General features: G+C 38.9%; 2 protein-coding genes and 1 long non-coding RNA gene across 7 annotated transcripts; 2 read left to right on the top strand and 1 right to left on the bottom strand.

Moving 5' to 3' along the window:
• The first annotated feature begins 35 nt into the window (after window positions 1–35).
• On the top strand, window positions 36–2486 carry LOC106940395 (uncharacterized). Its single transcript, XR_001423082.1, has 4 exons — window positions 36–650; window positions 922–978; window positions 1071–1190; window positions 2066–2486. It is a non-coding gene; the product is annotated as an uncharacterized LOC106940395 (long non-coding RNA).
• A 4645-nt stretch (window positions 2487–7131) lies between these two features.
• Window positions 7132–15821, bottom strand: rbm14a (RNA binding motif protein 14a). Of its 4 annotated transcripts, XM_015023125.1 has the most exons (9): window positions 15762–15821; window positions 14972–15151; window positions 13456–13646; window positions 13175–13357; window positions 12965–13074; window positions 12545–12814; window positions 12208–12443; window positions 10983–11399; window positions 7132–7969 (listed from the first exon to the last, which is right to left on the bottom strand). In XM_015023125.1, the coding sequence occupies exons 2-9, from the start codon at window positions 15130–15132 to the stop codon at window positions 7966–7968; spliced, it is 1572 nt and encodes a 523-aa protein (XP_014878611.1). In that variant the 5' UTR covers window positions 15133–15151; window positions 15762–15821; the 3' UTR covers window positions 7132–7965. The 4 variants fall into 4 exon arrangements, with proteins under 4 accessions (XP_014878611.1, XP_014878594.1, XP_014878602.1 ...); XM_015023108.1 differs by having other exon boundaries at window positions 7132–11399; XM_015023116.1 differs by having other exon boundaries at window positions 7132–11399; window positions 13462–13646.
• Window positions 15822–16102: 281 nt separating this feature from the next.
• On the top strand, window positions 16103–20101 carry LOC106940362 (ras and Rab interactor 1-like). Of its 2 annotated transcripts, XM_015023088.1 has the most exons (7): window positions 16103–16374; window positions 16712–16770; window positions 16900–17103; window positions 17742–17856; window positions 18001–18073; window positions 18200–18291; window positions 18617–20101. In XM_015023088.1, the coding sequence occupies exons 3-7, from the start codon at window positions 16900–16902 to the stop codon at window positions 19828–19830; spliced, it is 1698 nt and encodes a 565-aa protein (XP_014878574.1). In that variant the 5' UTR covers window positions 16103–16374; window positions 16712–16770; the 3' UTR covers window positions 19831–20101. The 2 variants fall into 2 exon arrangements, with proteins under 2 accessions (XP_014878574.1, XP_014878583.1); XM_015023097.1 differs by lacking the exon at window positions 16712–16770.
• The last annotated feature ends 638 nt before the right edge of the window (window positions 20102–20739 follow it).

The raw sequence follows: 20739 nt of genomic DNA, 5'->3' as shown, positions 1-20739 counted from the left end.
GATTTTGAAATCAATGGTTATGAAATGACAGAATCTGCCATAATAAAACTTTAATCTGAATGGACAAAAACGTTTCCACACGGCTAATATTTCTGCTTACGTTTTGTCTTTTAAAGATTGTGACACAGGAAAATAAATATTACAGGTACACAGTAAATCTTAAAAATAAATTTTATTTGACTGCACTACTAATATTTCATTTAATGATACACACTGAACAGTCCCAACCATCTGCATACTTGAGTAAGTATTACCACTTTTTCTTAATATAAGTAGCAGAAATTACTTCTCGACAGAGCCTTGAACCATCAAGGACACCATCACTTATCCATCTTTGGCCTTTGTGCGTCAAGTTATTATCTCTCTGTCTTTTCCATTCAATCTGGTTTCATCTTCATAATTTTTGGACCGGATAGGCTCTTTACTCAAACTGCTCGTTTTGTAAGGAAATGGTTCAGAAAGTCTGAGGCAAGACCTGAATACAAAGTGGAAGTGATTTTATCATGAGTAATGGACAACGGTCTGGTTTCTGCACTTTTGGACATTTTAAGAAGTGACACAAGTTTAGCTTTGAGCACAAGGGCCAGAATTCAACATTTTCTCTTTTTTTCTCTCTAACTCAACAGAATGGGATGATCTATACAGGATATGTAAGTTTAATCAACACTTCACCGTAACATCAACCCCATCTTACTGTTGTTTTCCTTTATTCCTGATATTTATGATGATTTTCTTCTAGTGAAAACATGACATTTAAGATGAGAGTATTACAGAGTCATGGCACACTTTTTTATTTAAAAAAAAGTAAATACCTGCTAAATACTAAAGAGCTTCATCAGAAAGCATATTCTACTTTTTACATGAATGTAGAGTTGTAGAACTAATAGCAGCATTGATTTTTTTTTATTTTTCCCTCTGCAGGCTCCAGCACCAATGGCTTTTCCTATGACGACACCCCAAGTGCCTGTGTATGGAATGGTACAGTATAACTGTGAACCTTGCAGAAATAACATGTTCATAAAAAAATAAATAAATACTAAAACTCTTGTTGTCGCCTGTGCTTTAACCAGCTCCCTCCTCAGATGAGTCATCAAATGGGGGGTGTTCCCATGATTCCCCCACAGCCTGTCATGTACAACCAGCCTGTCCTGAGACCCACCAATCCCTTTGGACCCATCCCGGGTACACAGGTAACACAGACACAGAAACACCAGTGCAATGATGTAAATGCAACATAATCCACCAACTACTGAGACACAAAGCGGCTGAGACTGCAGAGAAAAAAATAATGTAGGGAGAAGACTTGTCTAGATAATGTCAAAAAAATGCTCTGCATATGTTGAGCTACTTTAGAGTCCCTGAAATATAAGCTTGTAGGCAATTTAACATCATCCAAAGCTTATCTAGAAATTTCCTCTGACACAAAAATTTAAACTCTGCCTCTCATATAAAAAAGAACAAATTTGAAAACATATTTTAGCCTTACAAAGGGCACTGAGTTCAAGTACAATGTGGCAATAACGATGTTGTTTGCAGGTGTTTTAAGGTTTCAAAGGTGCAAGAAAGATGCTGTTTTTACAGTTTCAGGCTACATTATGATATAAATGTATCAAAATCATTTCAGTATCATGAAATATACTGTCACAAATCTACCAAATATCAATCTAGATTAGTTTTTTCACTATGTGGAAGCATCCTAATGCATGTAAACACTAGGGGTTCACTAAATAACAATATAAACAATTATTAAATTAATTTACACGTTAAATAAAAGTAATCAGATCATGAATATATGTTAATGTTGTATTCCTTGCTTGTACGACAAAATTTGTATTTATTCAAGCTCCTGAAAAACCAAGAACAGTGATGCATTATTATAATGATGCAATAACAGGTGCAGTGCTTATGGGGACTAATGACTAAATGTTTAGAAATGTGTTATGTTACACGTTTTCCTGGCACTGCAGCAAGGAATGTGTTTATCGATATCAATAGTTGCCTGAAAGCCTGATGAGGTGTTTTGTTGGACTGAATTACTCTCATTTCTCCTCTTTGCCTTCTGCAGATGCATTTCATGTAGAGATGATGTTGTAACCATAGCAGCAAAGCTGAAAGAGAAGAGGCAAGAGAAAGATGGAAAAGAAAGAGCTGATGGCAAACACAAGTACAGAACCAAATCCAGTGCAGGAGGAAGAAAGAACGGCGAGGGGATTGGAGGACCGGAGCGGAGGATTAATAGAAGATGAAATGCTGATGTCAATTTATTGTCACTTCACCCTCTATTCTCCATGTGGCTACTGATTTGTCTGTCTTTAACCCAGTACAACCATGGAGCATCGGAGCCTCCTCATCAGTTCAGCCCAGCTTATCTTTGTTTGGCCTCTTCTAATGGCAATCACAGCCTATGCTGACATAGCAGAGACTGACAGCTATACGGAGGTTCTTCACCTTCTCCTGAGCCGCCCCTCCTGTTAATAACCAGTATGGGAACTTACCCACATCTCTCCCTATCCAACATCTGAATCAAACTTGGAGGGCAAACATCTCTTTCTCTGATTCGATCATTTGCTGGCACTTTACTCAATGTGAACTTTTGCCAAGGGTGTGTTTCTGCTTAGATGATTCTAGCATCTTGTTAAGATTGGTTCCTGATTGCTTGTCACCATCATTTGAAATCACAAGTGATTTGAATGCTTGCGGGTGTTAGCTTTTTTTCTACATTTCAGTGAGCAGCATCTTTGATCATTTGTTCTTAAATGCGTAAAACAATGATTTTTTGGGTATGCCTGTGTGGTTGTAAATGGACGTAGCGCTTTAGAGTTTGAACTTTGTGTGTGTGTGTGTGTGTGTGTAAATTATCTTTTGGTACCTGATGTCATGACTATGTTGCCGGGTGCCAATGTGTTACTGCACTGGAACTAACCGATGAAAGCACTGAGCCAGACCCAGCTATTGCATTTGGATGTAAACAGACCTCTCATACTAACTTTGCTACTTGGGGACTTACTGTACACACTGTTTCCTTCTTTGTTTCCCCTTCTGCAACTGTGCGATATTGTGAAACCTCATTAACTGTCTTTTTTCACACCTTTAGTCTGTTTAGAAGCTTTCTTCAACACTGTAATTTGTTTGTCCATGTTTTCTCTGTATAGAATTATTTTTCATTTTTCCTGCTTGTTTTTTAACCTTCTCTTGTATACCTGTACTGCTCTAATAGTGAAACATAGAAGGGGATTTTCAGTCTAACCAGTCAGAAATTGTTTAATTTTCTCTGTCTCCTAAATTAGTTACATTTTAAGTCTTGTTCACCTGAGAAAAACTGGATTTGGGGTAAGCAATTCAGTCTTTGTGCATCCTTTACCGAGAAGACTTGGGTTCATGAAGTCTTATCGTATACAAACAGGACAGCTTAAGGTCGTTGCGAGAAGTCCAGTGAACACCCAACCATCAGAAAGCGGCCGAGGGTAAAGTCTTCTGATCACAACCCTGCTAACGCCTGCAGTGATGGCGCACAGATCAATCCAGACAGCCCGAGACGAGGAGCCTTAATGAGGCATTAAACGCTAATGTGGATTTTCTGGCAGATCCAAGGTCAAGACAGACACAGTCTGATGATATATATATATACATATATTTATAGCACAAACCTTCGAAGAAGGAACAATGCTCTGCTGCACAAAAACCTTAAAATCATTGCTGGGATGTACAGTGAAAAGGGGCAATAATCGATTGGGGGTGAAGTCGTTTTCTATTGATTGTGTCTGTTCTATGTACATGTACTTTGTGTGTTTGTGTGCACATGCCTTCGCATAGAGATTAACAGGGTCATGTTCCTCGGTTAGAGATGGAGGGTCTCTAAGCGAGATGGTAGTGTGTACTAACTTAGCATTGAGTGTTCTTGTGACAGTGTCTGAGTCTGTACAACACATCAGCTGTAGGTGGATTGTTCGCCTGCTGAGTACAGTCAAACTGAACTCTTCAGACGGCGGGTTATTTCTAACCAAATCTTCAGAGAAGACCAAAAGTACGTTAGTGTACTGTGATTAAAGGTTAAAAATGAACCGATACCAGGCTCCCTGCACCTAAGACTCTACTACCAGCAGAGACTTGTGTTAGAAATCATCACCAAGCAGGCATTTGTTGTGAGGTTTCACCTATTTGACGAGTTCAGCTGTTGTTACACTCCTCCATCATTCTTGTTCCAGTGGTTTGTCCTTCTTCTTCAGCTGAAAGCTTTATTCAGTGAGTTATTCAGCTCCACGACTCAACCCACCCTGGGATCTGACTGTTACCGTGTCCCCACTGTATATAGGTAATGCTGTTCATGTGTTTTTAGCCGTGCTCTCTCTGTGAACGTGATCAAAGCCCCCATTGGATGACTTACTGTATGTTGGACAATTTATTGCTGTATCTGTGTTTGAATGGTTGTATTTTTGAAGGTGTCATCATCCAGGGATGGGCGGGTGGGCTTGGGTCGATGTTTGTGCTCTTTGTGTCCATCTCAAGGTGGAAGAGGGTGGGCGGGAGGGGTCAGGGGTAAACTATCACAACTGGTCAATACCAAGAGTGTCTTCATTGAAAAAAAGAGGACAGGACGGGGTCTGTCCTCTTTGAAACAGGAACATTTTTTGCACCAAAGTCATCATCAAAGCGCAGCTTCTTATCCAAGGTCACTAAGGATGGATGATATCAGAACTCCAAGGATTTTTTTTTTTTGGTTTGGTTCTTTTATTTTCTAAAGACAAACTAAACTGTCTCTTTTGCATGATTATGTGTCGTCTTTTTATTGGCTTGTGTGCCCGGTAAAAGCATGACCATAGTGTGAACTCACTCTTACCGGTGTGTTTGGAAAATGAACTTGCTCATTGAGACTTCTTTTTTTTAAACTTACCTCTTGACATTCATCATCAGCTGTTTTACGATGTAGGGTCTGTAACTGTTTGAAGGTTGCCTCGCATGGATCAATGCAACTTGCAAGTAACCCATCAAACTTCAAACCCAGTTACCACGACTGCATCTCTAAAACGCCATGGATGTCAATGCCGGTTACCACCTAACTAGCTAGACATTGCAGTCTTGTAAAAATTGCTCTTTATTAAAGCGTTGCTATTTTCAATACGTGTTTGAATGCTCGCTCCTTTTTCATATCAAGCCAGCAGTATCTTGGGAGGTTTGTGGTTCAAAGTACTGTAACACGTGTTTGGTCTGGTTCACGTTGTGTGGTGTTTCAAAGTGTTTGGGTGTCGTCCTGTCTACCATCAAATACCAAAATCCCAGTCATCTTCCACAATGCAGTGGTTTCCAGAAATGATTCACTGGAAGCTTTCAGTTTGCTTTTAACAATGAAGACAAAGCAAATCAGGAAAATAGCATTAACTATTGAGTTTAACATTGTTTTCCTTCAGCAAAGACTTTTTTTTAGCTATAGGAAATAACATATCTCTTAAAAGATTGCTGGCCAACTTTTTGGACATTTCAGGTTTTTTTGTTTTGTTTTTTTTTTTAGCAATTTATCTTGGAGTACATCTTTACCCTCCTTTACTCTTCAGATAGTTTCAAATTCAAGTCAGGGCTTTGACTGGGCCACTCAAAATGATTCGTACTTTCAGTCAGAGGAGATATGTTGGTAAAATTAAGATGACTTTAAAATCTGCAAAGGGTATAGGTAATCTTGGGCATAACTATAGATGAGCGAAATCAAATACTAACTAATGACAACCACACACCAGCCACTTTATTAGGTACAACTTACTAGTAGAATGTTGTACACCCTGTAAACATTCAGAACTATCAATTTAACACTTCTTGGCAAAAATATGCCTCATCGTAGCTTCAACTTTTCTGTTCTGAGCTGACAGAAGTCGTCTCCTGCTACTGTGACTCTTCACATTGAAGTTCAGAGATGATATTCTGTATGCCAGTGTCCTAACAGGCAGCTATTTGAATTATTTTTGCCTTTCTAACACCTTAAACCAGTCAATCCGTTCGTCTCAGACATCACAAAGGCTTTTTTGTGTCCAATCACAACTCATGATGGATATTTTTGTTTTTAACCAAAGAGAGGGTTGTGCATGAAAATTCCAGGATCAGCACTTCCTGAAATACTCAGGAACCCAACCTGGCACCAACAATTATGCCAAATTCAAAGCCAACTTTTTCCCCTTTTCTTCTTCAACAAATCGCTTCAAATGTCTAGATGCATAAATACATCGAGTTGCTGCCCTGCAATTGACTCGCTTGTTTTGCCAACATTTCATTGAACAAATGTACCTAATAAAGTGGCCATTGCATGTATAAGATCTAGTAATGTTGGACAAACTTATCGTGAAGTCCCTCTACAGATCGTTTCAACTTCAAGTCAGGACTTTGACTGAGCCTCTCAAAATAATTAGTAGCTCCTGTCAAAGGAGCTCAACTAAAGGTGAGCATAATAAAATACCAATCCAATAAAAATACTCTTACATTTTTTTTAGCAATTCCATTATTTTTGCCTTGTAAAAAATTATAAAATGTAATTTTATTAGTATGCAACAGATGACTATACAACCCTAGTTGATAGTATATCAATAAAAGGAATATTTCTACTTGACAAATACTCTACATGATTTGTTTGAAAGGCAAATAACTTTGGACTTCCCCCATTTGTCTGGCTGCTGGATACCTGACTTGCTTTTATTGGAAACTGCTGCGTTTTCATGTTGCTGAGTAGATTCCCCATTCTGTATCGGTTTTATATGTTAACTTACATGCATAAACTATGTCATCTTATTACCTCAGCATACCATTTGTTTATACTGCATTCAATACACTCATCCGGCCCCCTTGTGTCCATTTGTTAGCTGTTCATTGTTGCTGAGTGCATGAAACTCAGCAGTGTCTATGACAAACTCTTCCTTGCAGGGAGTAGGTTCTCGTTTAAATTTCTTCCAGCAATTTTTTTTTAATATTAAAGCGATCAAATTACCATCAGGTTTGGATTGTTTTTTTTAGTTTTTTTTTTTTTTATCTAAAAAGAGATAGATAAATGTTTTTTTGGAAGAACATTTAATAAAAACATCATCTGATGTTCATCTCCGAGTTATTCCTGTCAAAGCACAATCTTTACAAATATACACACAAAAATAATGCAGCTTGGTTGCAATTCATTTATTGATAATGAAACATTTCAAAGAACAAAAAGGACAAAATGTAATTTAAAACAACATGGTAGAATTCGTGTTCATTGTCATTCTTACAAGTTGAAAGTGGCATCAAAAAAGTTGTTTTTAGGAGACGGGGAGTCTAGCGTCGAACCAGCAACCGATCCTGAGCCAGGTTATTCAACTCTGAAATGGAGGGCTCTTCATCAAGGCACTTAACCCCAAAGTGGCCGCCAGGTCACATTTATTAAACCTAAAACATCCCAACCCACTGAAATGTCCCAAATCTGGTTCTGGTTGTGATTGCCTGGTATTCTTTAAGTGGCAGGTAGCAGTAAAAATAAAATGGCAGCTGAAAACGGTCAGATTAAATATAAAGGTGGTATAAATGTCCTCAAAGAATTATGTGACTTTTCAAGTCAGAAACAGGAATGTATCGCTCAGTATGCTTGAAGAAATCTAAGCCGGAAAACCAGAGGAGAAAAAAAAAAAAAGATTCTCTCCCATTAAAAAAGAAAAGGAAATAAAAAAGACAGGGGAAATTATTCCAGGTATCCTGACAAGTTAAAATCCCAAAGACAGGAAAAAAGGAATAGTGAGCATGGACATAGCTGATGCTGTTAAGTCAAAAAATATGTGCTTGTGAGTGTGTTCACGTGTTTCGGGCTGGGGCAGGAGTGTGTGGTCTGAGTGTTTACCTTTAGTGGGGGGACACCCCCATCGTCCACAGCAGTTTCAGGCCTAACGCTGCTGTTTCCCCCATCCCACTCTACAGCTGCGTGCGGCGTACGTCCAGGGCAAGGGCTCAGTTTGGCTCCCTCCCACTCTAGCTGCAATAATCAGCAAGAGGAAGAAGGTGGCTGGAGCAGCAGCAACAACAATGCATGCAACTAACAGTTCACATGGAGAAGGTGGAATAATGTGGAAATGTTGAGTTGCTATGTGTCATTTGAACCTAAAACTGTCAGTTCAGGTGTCCCATGAAAAACGAGATGGATACTGTGAGACGACAGTAAATTAGCATGTTTGGTCTGCTTTTGATGTGTTAAAGAAAAGAAAAAAATCCATTTTGATTTAAGCGGTGAGTTAAGTTGTTATTTAACTGATAGGGATTCCAGAAAAAAAAAACAAATCCTTGTTTTGACTTAAAATAAAAAGGTGTGCTCTGGTGAAAACAGCCAAGAGGAAAAAAATAATCTGCCCTTCACACTGCCGCTGGAGCAATCCAGAAGCAACTCCTACATCGCCTCTTCTCCACCCGGCCAACACCCGAATAAAACCACAGGATATAACAGAGGAAATAATCCTACAGCTCTCTCAAAAGACGACTGTAGTCAACAATTTTTGCAATCTCAACTTCAAACCACTACAATACATACGTACCAAAGTGTACATTTCCCTTATAGGTCTGATGTTTTCTAGGGGAACCTGACAACAGGAGAAAAAAAAAGGAAAAATAGCTACTAATAGAAAATTTAAATAACTGTTTGCTCAGTGACATTACTCCTGGCTTTTGCAAATTCAAATATGTACACAACAAAAAACAACAGTCCAAAATTATGCGATGACGTGAATGTATTAAATCTATTTTTACTAAAGAATGAAAGTGAATTGTGGATGGAGTCCAAAGAGTCTGATCTAATGCTTTAGTAGCTAAAATACCAGAACCCTATTGTACAAGTAAACGGTCTGGTGAAGAAAAATGGGGAATGAATTGGTCTTTTGATTGGCTGTACGTTGTGATAGTGAAAATATGCTTGTCTGATTGAATTAAACTGCATGTTAATATCTAAAAATATCTGTGTGTTACAACATACATCTATTTATGTTGGTTCTGGTCTGCAGTTTGACCAATTTATTATTTAAATGACCCCTGATCAAACTGAAATAACTAAGTGGCTTCTGGTAGATTATTTTTAATGAAGTCATATTACAAACACATTTCCTTAGCAGAATTTTGAAATTTACTTTAAAATAATCAGTTGTCAAGTGCCCCCCTTTTGGTGGGCATAAAATGAGGGACAAAGTCAAACAGCCTGTGGCAGACGGCACCATTTTGTGCCCAAAAAACTCAAATGATCAAAACTGTGAAGTTACAAGATCAGCCCAGGAGCAAAATGAGCAGCTTCCCATTTCTAATTTGTTATACAAGTTGCAATGAAATTCAATCTCTTTTGTTTTTACAACTACCAAACTTCAGTCTTATATAAGGAAAATAAGTAAACACCTTTGGAAAACAAGTTCAAATTAACCAAGCCATTTAAATTTTACTCAATTTTTCATTTTCACAAATCCCTTTTTGATGCTGAGACAGCTGACGGGACCCGACTGATACGCAAGCACTTCAAACCAAACGAGTCCTTCTGTGCAACATCAAACCAACAGCGGACTAAGCCAAAATATTATATCAGCATTTTTTTTAAATTAATGCTCATTAAGCAAAACTCAGAAGCTAATCGTCATCAGCCAAAACTTTTTTTTTCATAAAGCTACACGGTGAGCTGTATCACCTTGATTTTCCTCTGTAAAAAAACAAAAACAAAAAGTCAGATTTACCTCTCAAGCCATTTAATTCCTATTATTTGCAGCTAGGAAAACATCAAGCTTTTCATATTCAACACCAATTTTATAATATACGTTCTGACCTGCTGATTCACATTTTTTATTCTAAGATGTACAACACAAAGGAGAAAATTTGTGCTCCAGGGATCTGACAGAGGTAGTAGTTATGAATAATACAAAAATTAATTCATTACAAACACTAAAGCACAATCCCTAACCATTTTATTTTTATTCAGCTGACTGAGGGCATTAAAGTAGACGCCATTGGTCGATTTATGGACTGTAAATGGGAATTTTAAGTTTTAATGGATTTATAACTTTGGGTGAAAAAAAATGTAACTTCTGATAACTGACCTGTCTGTCACAGGACAAAAACTCCTGACTGACTCTGATTTGGGGTTGATTAACTGGTCGTCTCTACTCAGAAGTATCAACTGCAGCAATCGTTATCTGAATAAACAGAAAAAGAACGCCTTAAAACTCAGTTAATCCAAGGATTGCTATACACTCTGCAAAGGTTTGGGCTCAGGTCACCCACCACTCTCACAACACTAGAACAGTTTTCTGGACTAAAACCCTGACAAGAAATCTTTAGAAACTGTTAGAAAACTGTTTTTTGTACAGTCTTGGACTGATATTCAGAGAACATTTGACATTTTATTGATCATTGTTGACCGATTGAATTATATTTTTATCTTTAGCTTCCCCTGGCAATTTAATAAATGGTTGGACAAAGTAATTGAGGAAAATGCAACATTCTGGATCCCCTAAGGAAACCACTGAGTAACATTTAAACAAAACAAGTCTGTGGAAAAGAAACTATGAAAAGTATAAAAGGGGCCTTGATCCAGCAACAAAGTAAAAATGCTAAACTTCGTCCTCCAACCTAACCTTGTCCCCGGCAACAGTCAACTAGGAACCAGTTCTGCCACAACACCTAAAAAGAAACTTTGAAAGCTGACCAATACCCCGTTTCAAGTTGCCGAATTATCTCCATGTGTTTAAAGATCTTCTTGCTAACTGGTCATTAATGGGAAAAACATTTAGCCAAGAAACGATGCTTAAGACGCAAAGCACATTCGAATACAACCTGGCTTCCTGTTCGAGTTTCCTTTTAAACTGTCCCTCATGTAAATACATATACGTGAGCACACACATTGGCAGTGTGTATGGAGTGTGTTGGGGGAGGGGTGGGACTATCGGTAAGGGGGTTCTGGCGTGTGGTAAGGGTAATCGTGACGCTGGGGCGTGGGTTGCCCGTGTGCGGGTGTCTGCTCATACGGTGTGGATGTGGAGTAGTTTGCCGTTGCTGGGTAAGCTCCAGATGAATCATATGCTCCCGATGCACCGTAGCCTCCAGACGTGTCATATCCTGCCGAGGCGTCGTAGCTTCCTGAAGAAGCATTGTAATTCCCAGATGAAGTGTCGTAGGTCCCCGACGACGCGTCGTAACCTCCTGAAGCGGCGTATGTTCCTGGGGCTGCATAGGCGTCTGTCGAAGCGTAAGTTGGCGGTGCTGAGTAAGTCCCTGGTGGTGCAGGGGTGGTGGTGGGAGGGGCTTGTGTCTGAGCGCTGCCCGGTGGAGGAGGCGGTGGTGGAGGAGGATTGGTGTAAGCGTATTGGAGGTACTGATACTGTTGCTGGTACTGCTGATACTGTTGGTACTGATGCATTTGCTGGTAGTATTCTGAGTATGACCTAGAGAGCAAGTCCAAGTTGAGTAATAAGTCAAAACAGCAGGGGGAAAAAAACAACAACTAAAAGCTCATCTCTTACAAAATACTGAAAATATTTAATGAATTTAAGAACCTTTGGAAAAATCTCTGGCTTGACCTAGATAATGTAAGATTATTTATTCCCAGTTTAAACATCAAAAACACAATTTCTTACCAAGTATTTTTGTCTAGTTTCTAGTACAAATATCTTAGTACACTTGAAATACAACAAACTTACAAGTAGTTTTTCAGGAGCTTGTTTTCAGTTAATAAGTCTTTAATATTGATGAAAAGAACTAGTTATAAGTGAAATAATCTGCTAGTGGATTACATTTTTCCTTACAATACGGAAACATTTATTGTTCTACCAAACCTGTCACTCAGTGACTGCTGGAGGTAATCACCAGCACTTCTCACAACCCTGTAAGGAAAAACCTGTTAAATAATGGGCGTCTTGTTCCACTGGCAGATTATTTAACTAATAATTAGTCATTTTTCATCAATATTAATAAATTATTGACTTAAAACAAAATATTTATTGCTGACAAGTTACTTGTATGTTAGCTCTGTCTTGTTTCAAGTGTACTACAATATTTGCACTAGAAACTAAATCAAAACTACTTGATAAGATTTAGTGTTTGCAGTGTACATCATTCCATGTTGCGTCTCCAGTAAAATGTTTTTCCTCACCACATCACTGCGTTAACAGTTATGTGGAAACAGTAAATAATGACTTCAAATACGATAGAAATCTGATTTTCTTTAAACTCCACTGTAAATGAATGTGTTACCTAGCAACAGGATCCGCCCCTTCAGACGTAGTGGTGGCAGGTGCTGCTTCTTCAGAGACTCCAGGTGGCGTCGGCAGCAGCGTGCGTCGTTTGGGGCGTATCTGAGCAAATGAACCGGGAACCGGGTCTGGAAGAAGAGGGGCCCGGTTTCCTCTGATTGGACTGCGGTCTCGTTCGTTTTCTGATGTAGCAGCTGCTGCTGCTGCTTTTCTTCCCGCCTGCTGCTCTGCCAGAACCTATAATTCAAATTTAATGAAAAAATATTAATTAGACAAACTGTTTTTTTTTTTAAGAATTTGTATTAGCAAAACATGTTTAAATACAAAAGTTAGCTCGCCTTCTGTCCTTCCTGAAAGAACTTGGCTCTTGCTGCTTCGAAGAGCGTTGTGGGATCTGGAACAGCAGGTTGCTCTGCCTCTTCAGCTGCAGGATTGTGATGGGCCAGTTCTTGGTAGACCTGGTCAGCAACGGCTCCATACACCTGGCTGGCAAGAGCACCGTATATCACCCCATCGGCCCCCTTAGAACTAGTAAGGCCTTTGAGAGCAGCGTAGGTGGGGTCAAAGGTTGTTGTGTTGTAAAATGAGTTATGGACACTTTGTTGAACCTGAAAGAAGAAATATAGACATTATTAAAAAGACAAGAAACTCCAATCTGACTTGACTAATTGGTATCAAAATGAAATGGAAGGTGTACAGTTATTTAACTATTAGATTTTATCCATTACTAAAAATGCTGGTTTTATTATTTTAGTTACTTGTATGGGCAGGCCAGCGGCTGCAGCAGCGGCAGCAGCTAGCACAGCTGCTTGACTCTGGTGATGTTCGAGTGACGGAGGAGGACGTGGAAGAAGACCCTCTCTGCCACCTGGAAGCAAGGAGCAAAGACCACAACTGTGAAAGGTTGTATTTTATTTTTTTTAAAAATAAAGAAAGAAAACTAGATTCTCCATCTTCAGTTGCAACACCTCCGCCTGCAGATGAATCTCCGCCCCCTGGGATCTGATTGATCAAAGGTTGCGCTTTGGAAAGCTCCACAGCCAGCTGACGGCCCTTGAACATGGTCCCGTTGAGAGCCTCGATAGCTGCCAGGGCCTCCTCCTTCCTCTCCATATGCACGAAGGCGTACCCAACATTTGAGCATAATCTTGCTGCAAAACAAATTTTGCGGCCATCAGCTTACAGGACACAAATGTTTGACTATTTCTGTATTTCTTTTGAGTATTATTAGCCATTCTGGTTTATATACCTTTACCTTTGACTTTATCACAGTCTAAAACTCTTCCAAAGGTTGAGAAAAGCCCGTGGAGGTCATCTGCTGAACACGTTGCGCTGATGTTTCCTACAAACACTTTAATGGAGTTAGGCGGACGGGCACGCGACTCTTCAACAACCAGCGGCCTGCCTCTGTACTCTTTGCCATCCAGATGCCGTATGGCCCTGAGGGAGTGAAACCAACATCAGAACTTCAAACACAGGACAAATCAGAGGAGACATCTAGACAAACCAAAACTCACAGTAAAGCAAACATTGATATTGACTTTGGACAAACTCAGCAAAGATTATGTACATTTAAAATGGTTTGTGTATTCTTATTAATAATGTAAGTTATGGTTTAGTAAAATATTTTCTAGGTGGTTCTCTGAAACAATAAAAATGCCTTTTTCAAAATGAGATGAATCATCTTACTTATTGTGATCATGGGACCTGCAGTCATTACTAATTAGAATTGAATTGTATCATAATTTAATTTTAACACTTGAGTAAGCTAGTTATAAGCACCCAACCAGGAGAAGTGCTTATACAGAAGCATTTTCTATTTCATTAACAAAACACTCAAGAGATTATAGCGCACTAACGCTCAAGGGAATCTGCCCATATTCCCCCTTTTAAAATGTCTGACTACAAGTAAAATTGTAAATGCACATTTCTTATTTTAGCAGCTACAAATCTTCCAAATATAATCTAAAATTAAAACAATTATGGGCAGCTTTGGAACAGTGATGGCTAATTGGGAAGTTATTGGTTCAGTTCTAGTCTCCTCCTTGGTACATTTCCATGTGTCCTTTGGCAAGACATTTAACTCTGAACCAATACTAATTAAAACAATTTAACTCCCTTTCAATTACTTAAAGTACCTTAAGGATGTTAATATTTAACACCTTATCCTTAACCTACTTATTAACAAATTGTAAGTTTTTCAAAATATATTACTGTTTTCGGCTTTGACATCTAACTTCAGTGCCTTTAAACCTGCTGGTTACTGAACTTCAACATTATTCTACAATTTTTAGAATTTGCTTCATAACAGTTAACTGGTTTTGGCAAACTACAGGAATTCCTATTTTTAAGCCAAACCTCTGTTTATACAAACATTTCCATACTAAATGAGTCAGGAGTAAATAGAGGGTTGGCTGACTGGGGGAAAATTCATTTTCACTTGCTTTGTTGTTTCCCCGAGTCAAGGGGTTTGTAGGATAATCACAGCATAACACAACAAAACTGAATTAAAGCATATATTTAAGAATTAAATGTAGATCAATGCCAGAAAAGGGTCTTCACGGACTATAATTGAGATCATTCACAGTTTCCTACCTAAAATTATTTGATCTGTAATTAAAATATTTTTTAAAAATTTACATTTAAACCAAGGTGGAAGAAACTTGATGGCCTTTCCGCACTTTTAACAGTCTATTAAAATCTCGGCAAGTCAAAAACACTAATCTATTTCTGGCTACAAATAAACATCATGGACAGTTACATACCTGTCTGCTGCGCCCTCCCCTTTCAGGGTCACGAACGCATACTGTCTGAGCAAAGAACATGTGTCGATTTCTCCATAAGGAGCGAAAAGCTTATTTAGTTCATCTTGAGTAGCATCTAAAGGAAGGTTTCCCACAAACAGCTTCACGTTCTCACCGCTCATCTCTGTATCAACCAGACATCTGGAAAAGAACAACAGCATTTATTGGTACAAGACGTTAGGTTAGACATTCCCCGCCGAACGTTAGCTACCCATTTGCTAACTTCCCGCGACTCTCCAGAAACATAATGTAATAGCACAATTGTAACATACTGTTTTTTTTTAACGTTTCAGCATGAGTTATGGTACAAAAAGAGTCCGAATATTTACAAAGATGTGGCTTTCTGGCAGGCGTGTTATAAGCTAAGCTAATATCACCGTTAACTTTAGCAGTGAAAATTGGTTTAGGAAAGTAATAAGCATACCATAAGACAAATAAACTAAATAAAAGGAGACATAAATGAAGATTAATGAAAACAAAACGACGTTTTTGTGGCAAAAAATACAACCAACAGTTAACTAAAACTCCTGGCCATTTTGTTTAACGCTAGCGTAAATGATGCAGCGTTAGCCGTGGAAGCTAAAGCTAACAGTGATGTTATATGAATGAATTTGCAACCGTATGTTTCGACTAAATACATTTTGCTTAAAACACATACAAGCAAGCATACCGAATAAATATTTGTTTTTTTCTGTGTTTAACTCAAAGACCAGACAAACGTTTAAGCCTAAATGGTGCACAGATAGCTTACCCAACGCGGTCGTAAGCTGATGTGGTTCAGACGTCACATCCGGCTACGCTGTTCTAGTAAAAAAAAAGAAAAGTAGCACTGCCATGAAAAGCAGATTTTGGGTAGTTTAAATAACCAATAATACGATTCTTTGTTTATTTGAAGAAAAACTTGTCAGCGGATACAAACAAAACGTCACAAAAACGTGTTCAGCTGTAACCTATATTAAAATTAAATTGCGTTATGTTTTGAAATTATTCTATTTTGAGTTTTTCGACAGCAGGGGCGCTATTTTACCAAATTACTCCAGGCGAAGTCATCCACAATCAGTGAATGTTGTGAGACCCATTGCTTTTCCGATCAGTAGTGCGCGGTCTTATTTTCTTTATTTATTCTATTCATTTTTTACAAGACCGTATGAGGAGATTTGTTTCCAGGTGACATCCTCCTCCTTCCAGGTGAGATGGAAGGTGGAGCCACACACTCCTGTGGATCTGTAGACGCACGTCATGACAGGCCGGAGTGGAAGGAGCAGTGAACTTTTCTTGGTTGTAAACTTGGAGACGGAAGAACATGGAGCACGCCACGATAAACTGGAACCCGAGAGGATAGAAAACAGGAGCTGAGCGGAAAGGTACATAGACATAAAAACATCTGGTAATCTTAATATTTGAACTGCAGACTTAAATGGCAAGATTAGAGCTTGAGGAAAAGATAGAGTTTGAGGAGACAAAGTGGAAGTTTTAGGAATGCATGCTGCGCAGTCAGCATGATGTTGGCCTTCATGCTATCGGTAGCGTTTCTGCATAATAGAAATAATGATGTTGATGTTTGACACAAAGTTTTATTATTAAATATGATGTGATGTCAGAGTTTTCTGTCTGTTTAGGCTTTGACTTGAATTGCCATTTCATTAAGCTCTTTCTCTCTCTCTCTTTCTCTCTCTCTCTCTCTCTCTCTCTCTCTCTCAGAGCTGCTCAAGTTGACCAAGTCTGGACTTGCAGTTCAAATCCACAGATTTTCTTTGCAGGTGTGGAGCAGACTCACCCATCTTATTGACTAAGGCATAATCAACACTGATAATATAATTGGACTGCCTGATCATTACTGGTACAGCTAATAACAGTGCAGTTACTGATGTGTGAGTGTGTGTTTTCAGATGGCACAGCAGGAGGAGCCTCTGTATGATTTCCCAGAGCCCACCCAGCCATCAAAGTGTAAACTCCTGGGGGTTCAAAGAGGAAGGGGTTCCCTGAGAAGCATCAGCGTGTTGGACCGTCTCCTGCTTACCGTTCCTGTCTGGCTACAGCTGTCCATCAACCCCGCAAACGCGCTGCACATTCTGCAGAGGGAACCTCCTGGGGTCTGACACAAATCTATGCAGCATGCTTTCTTGTTATGTACACACAGCGTTGTAAATAAGTATTTGGCAACTCTCAGATTTCTCCTGATTTTGCTTTTTTGTCTCACTTACTTTTTTTTTTAAGCATGTGTGGCTTGTTTAAACTATCCGTGACCCAAGTGTGCTTGAGTCCAAGGTAACAAATTAATGACCAGATAATATTCTTAAGGGTTTTCTGACTGAGAGCAGAATTCAAAGCTCCATCAATTAGGACAAGCTTTCTAAGTCCTAAAACAGAAAGCAGACCCAGAACATCACACTACCGCCATGTTTGACTGCTGGTAGAATCGTTTTTCTTGAAATGAATTTTACTTTTGTATTATTACTGGAGATCATTAAGATATTTTCTGGTGTTTTTCATCTTGAACCATGGACGCTGGTTTTTGGCCAGTCTGTCTTGTTGTTGAATCATGATCAATGACCTAGATTAGATTAGAAATTTGAAACCTCTTCCTGACTGATAAATGTCAATGACTTTGTCTTAAATAGGAATAAATCTGTAAGGGGAAAAATATTTTTTCACTGACTGTACACTTTTAATTTGTGTCTTTTCACCATGCTGTCTCTTGCATTCAGTATTATGTTTTGTTATCTTACAGACGTTCCTGGTAAGAAAGTCCCGCACATCCCAAAAGAACGTGCTCTGTGTTCGTTTGGCAGATGACAGTGTGCCGTCGTTTGTTCAGGAGTTTGGCATCAGGGAAGAGCAGTCCAGTAAGAACATTATTCCACCTCTAACCCCATGTTTTTGTCAGTCTTGTCTCACAAAAATAACTATTTCAGAAATCGTCATATGCTTGTTGTATGGAAACTATTTTTAACCACTGTGACACATTTTTGTACTTTTCTTATCAACAGCTCTGTCTCTGGAGAGTTCGGCCATCAGCTTTCCAGATCTCCCTCGACTAATTTCCTTTTACTGTGTCAGCAGGTAAAAAAGGGAAACTTGGTGCCCCTTTGTAGTTTTGTTTCAGTCAATTTCTTCTTCCAATCTATATTCCATCTTTAATCATTAAGTATTTAATGATTATGATCAGATGTTGCATTTGCATTTCAGAGATGTGTTGCCTTTTCCTCTGGAGCTTCCTGAAGCCATCGCAAAGGCGTCATCACACAAGGAGCTCGAGTCCATCTCCCACATGGGAATTGGTGAGGGAATTACCCGTTTCCTCACAGCAGATATTGCAACCTACTCTTTAACTGTCTGAAGCTTTGAAGAAGGGATTTAATTACATAACTCATTCACAGACAGTGGATTTTGAAATTGTACACACCCCTATTAAAGTGCTAAATTGTTGCAATGGAAAATATTTGACAACAAAAAACGTTTAAAAGTTAACACATGGTTAACAGTTAGCTAAAAATTAAGATATACTAAAGGAAAAAAAATACATATCAAATAAAATAGGGGTGTGTACACTTTTGAGAGCTACTGTATTCAAAGCTATATAATAACATTCCAATTATTTTCTAGAATTCTGGCGTTCCCATCTGAATGTCCGTGGACCACGGGAGCCTCCTAAGCCCAGAAAAGAGGAGAAACCAGATGTTGCACCATCGGCTCCACCTGTTCTTCTGCAGACTAACTGTGCAGGGGAGCCAGACTGTGTTCTCCAACCAGATGCAGAGAACCGGCTCAGTGCAGCTGAACCCCACTCAAACGGCACTAAATCTGATTCAAATCCGACTCTGTTCCAGGAGTTTTGTCCGATCACAACGCGGAGCCCCAAAGAACTGAACTGCGGCTCCGGTCAGGGCGCCCTCTGCTTCATCAACCCTCTTTTCTTGCAGTCGCAGAATGCTTTCTCCAGAAGGCGCATGTTCAAACGCAGCTTAAAGATTCGAGTTTCCACAGAGACGTCAAGCTCGCTCTCCCCTCCGCTCGCTCCGCCGCCTCCTCCACCCCTTATGCCTAAAACCAAAGGGAGATGTAAAGATTTAAGAGGAGGGGGAGTCAAACTCAGCGGAGGAACACTCCAGGTTGAGCAGCCTCCATCCGTAGATCTTCATGTCTGGCCAGAGATACAGGAAGAAGGCCAAGCAGAGAGCGAGATGAGTCACGCTGAAGCCGACATCAAACAGGAAATGGCTTTAGCTGAGCTACCAGCCATAATGGAGCATCTTTTAGATGATTACATGCAGCCTTGTTCTGCGGTCAGTGCCCACTCTCCCTCGCTTTCTCCTTACCAGTCGCCATCAGTTTCTCCAAGAGCCCCCCCTCTTTTCCCCAAAACTTGTCATTCCCGCTCTCCTCGCTACTCTCCCAGTTCTTCCCCATCCTTCTCACCTTATCAGTCCCCGTCTGTATCCCCCAAAATGCCTCTCTCTCTCTCCCCATACGACTCTCCCAGCATTTCTCCATCCCTCTCCCCTATAATCTCTATGAGCTCCTCTTCGCTGTCAGAACAAGTCTGCTGTGCAGAGGCTGCTCCTTCAGGACCAGATGAGCAGAGATCAGTGCAGGAGGCTGAGGATGAAGCAGCACACACGGGTAGGGATAAAGACGATGATGGACAGGCAAAGGATTCGGATGAAAAGAAGGAGAAAGAGGAGAACAATATGGATGTAAAGAACGCTGAAGCAGAAATCTTCAGTTCTGAAAGTAATCTTGAAGAAGCAGCAGAGACTCCACCTCAGTTACCCCATAAACAGGACACACTTAAACAAAGTGATGAGCAAGCACCTTAGACTGTTGATTCATTTCAAAATAGTTAATGTTTTAAACATTTTTCAAGAATGAGCAGAGATATCTTATAGGAATAATTAATATTTGAATGACGTTTTTTAAAACGTGGTTTATGTGGTCTTCCTTTTCAGTTAGTCATTTTTTAAATTTAACTCAGCTAAAATTAGTGACAACAGTTGAAATGTTTGCAGAACAAACCCCTCCATACCAATCGCTTTCAATCTGCAAATATAGATTCTTGTTCTTGCAAGTTGTAAATAAATCATTCTCAACTAAATATGCTGCCTATTTTTATTTTATGTAATTAAAATATTAATACAGTAGCACATTTTGATCTATTAAAAATAAATCCATGAACATCATGGCTTTTGTAAATTTCAAGAAATGATAGGAGATAACTAATATATACTAAAATAATTGTTAAAATACAAAATTCATTTTATTATGGGATCAAATGGGAATTAATAAATAAATAATAAACTATGAATGAAAAAAAAATCATGCATCACCTGGTATTTATTTATCTTCAATTTTGACAAGTAATGTAATGATATTGTTCTGATATCTTTCCACTTCATTAACTGCTAAACATATTTTGTTAATGGGAGTATAAAAATATGATAAAAGATCATTTGTCCAGTAGTTTATGTACTAGAGTATATTATAAGGCCTTTGCACAGGAGTAATAAACAGTCAGAAACAAGAAACATTTTTCCTCAATGCACTGAACAATATTGGTAAGTTGTAAAATATGTAGCAAAGTAATATAGTTTCACTTAATATGTTGTTTTATTTTTTTGTTTGGTTCACAAAGATTTTAAAATATAAACACAAAGACATAAAAAACCCAAATGTACATTTTTGTGCTTAGTCATTTGTTTCTAATTAACGTTATGACTGGACTAAAAAAA

Source organism: Poecilia latipinna, unplaced genomic scaffold, assembly GCF_001443285.1.
Source record: "Poecilia latipinna isolate Pla-1442-1.1 unplaced genomic scaffold, P_latipinna-1.0 Scaffold87, whole genome shotgun sequence".
Taxonomy (NCBI): Eukaryota; Metazoa; Chordata; class Actinopteri; order Cyprinodontiformes; family Poeciliidae; genus Poecilia; species Poecilia latipinna.
Note: the sequence above shows the minus strand (reverse complement) of the source record. Positions and strands in the feature narration are given on the sequence as shown.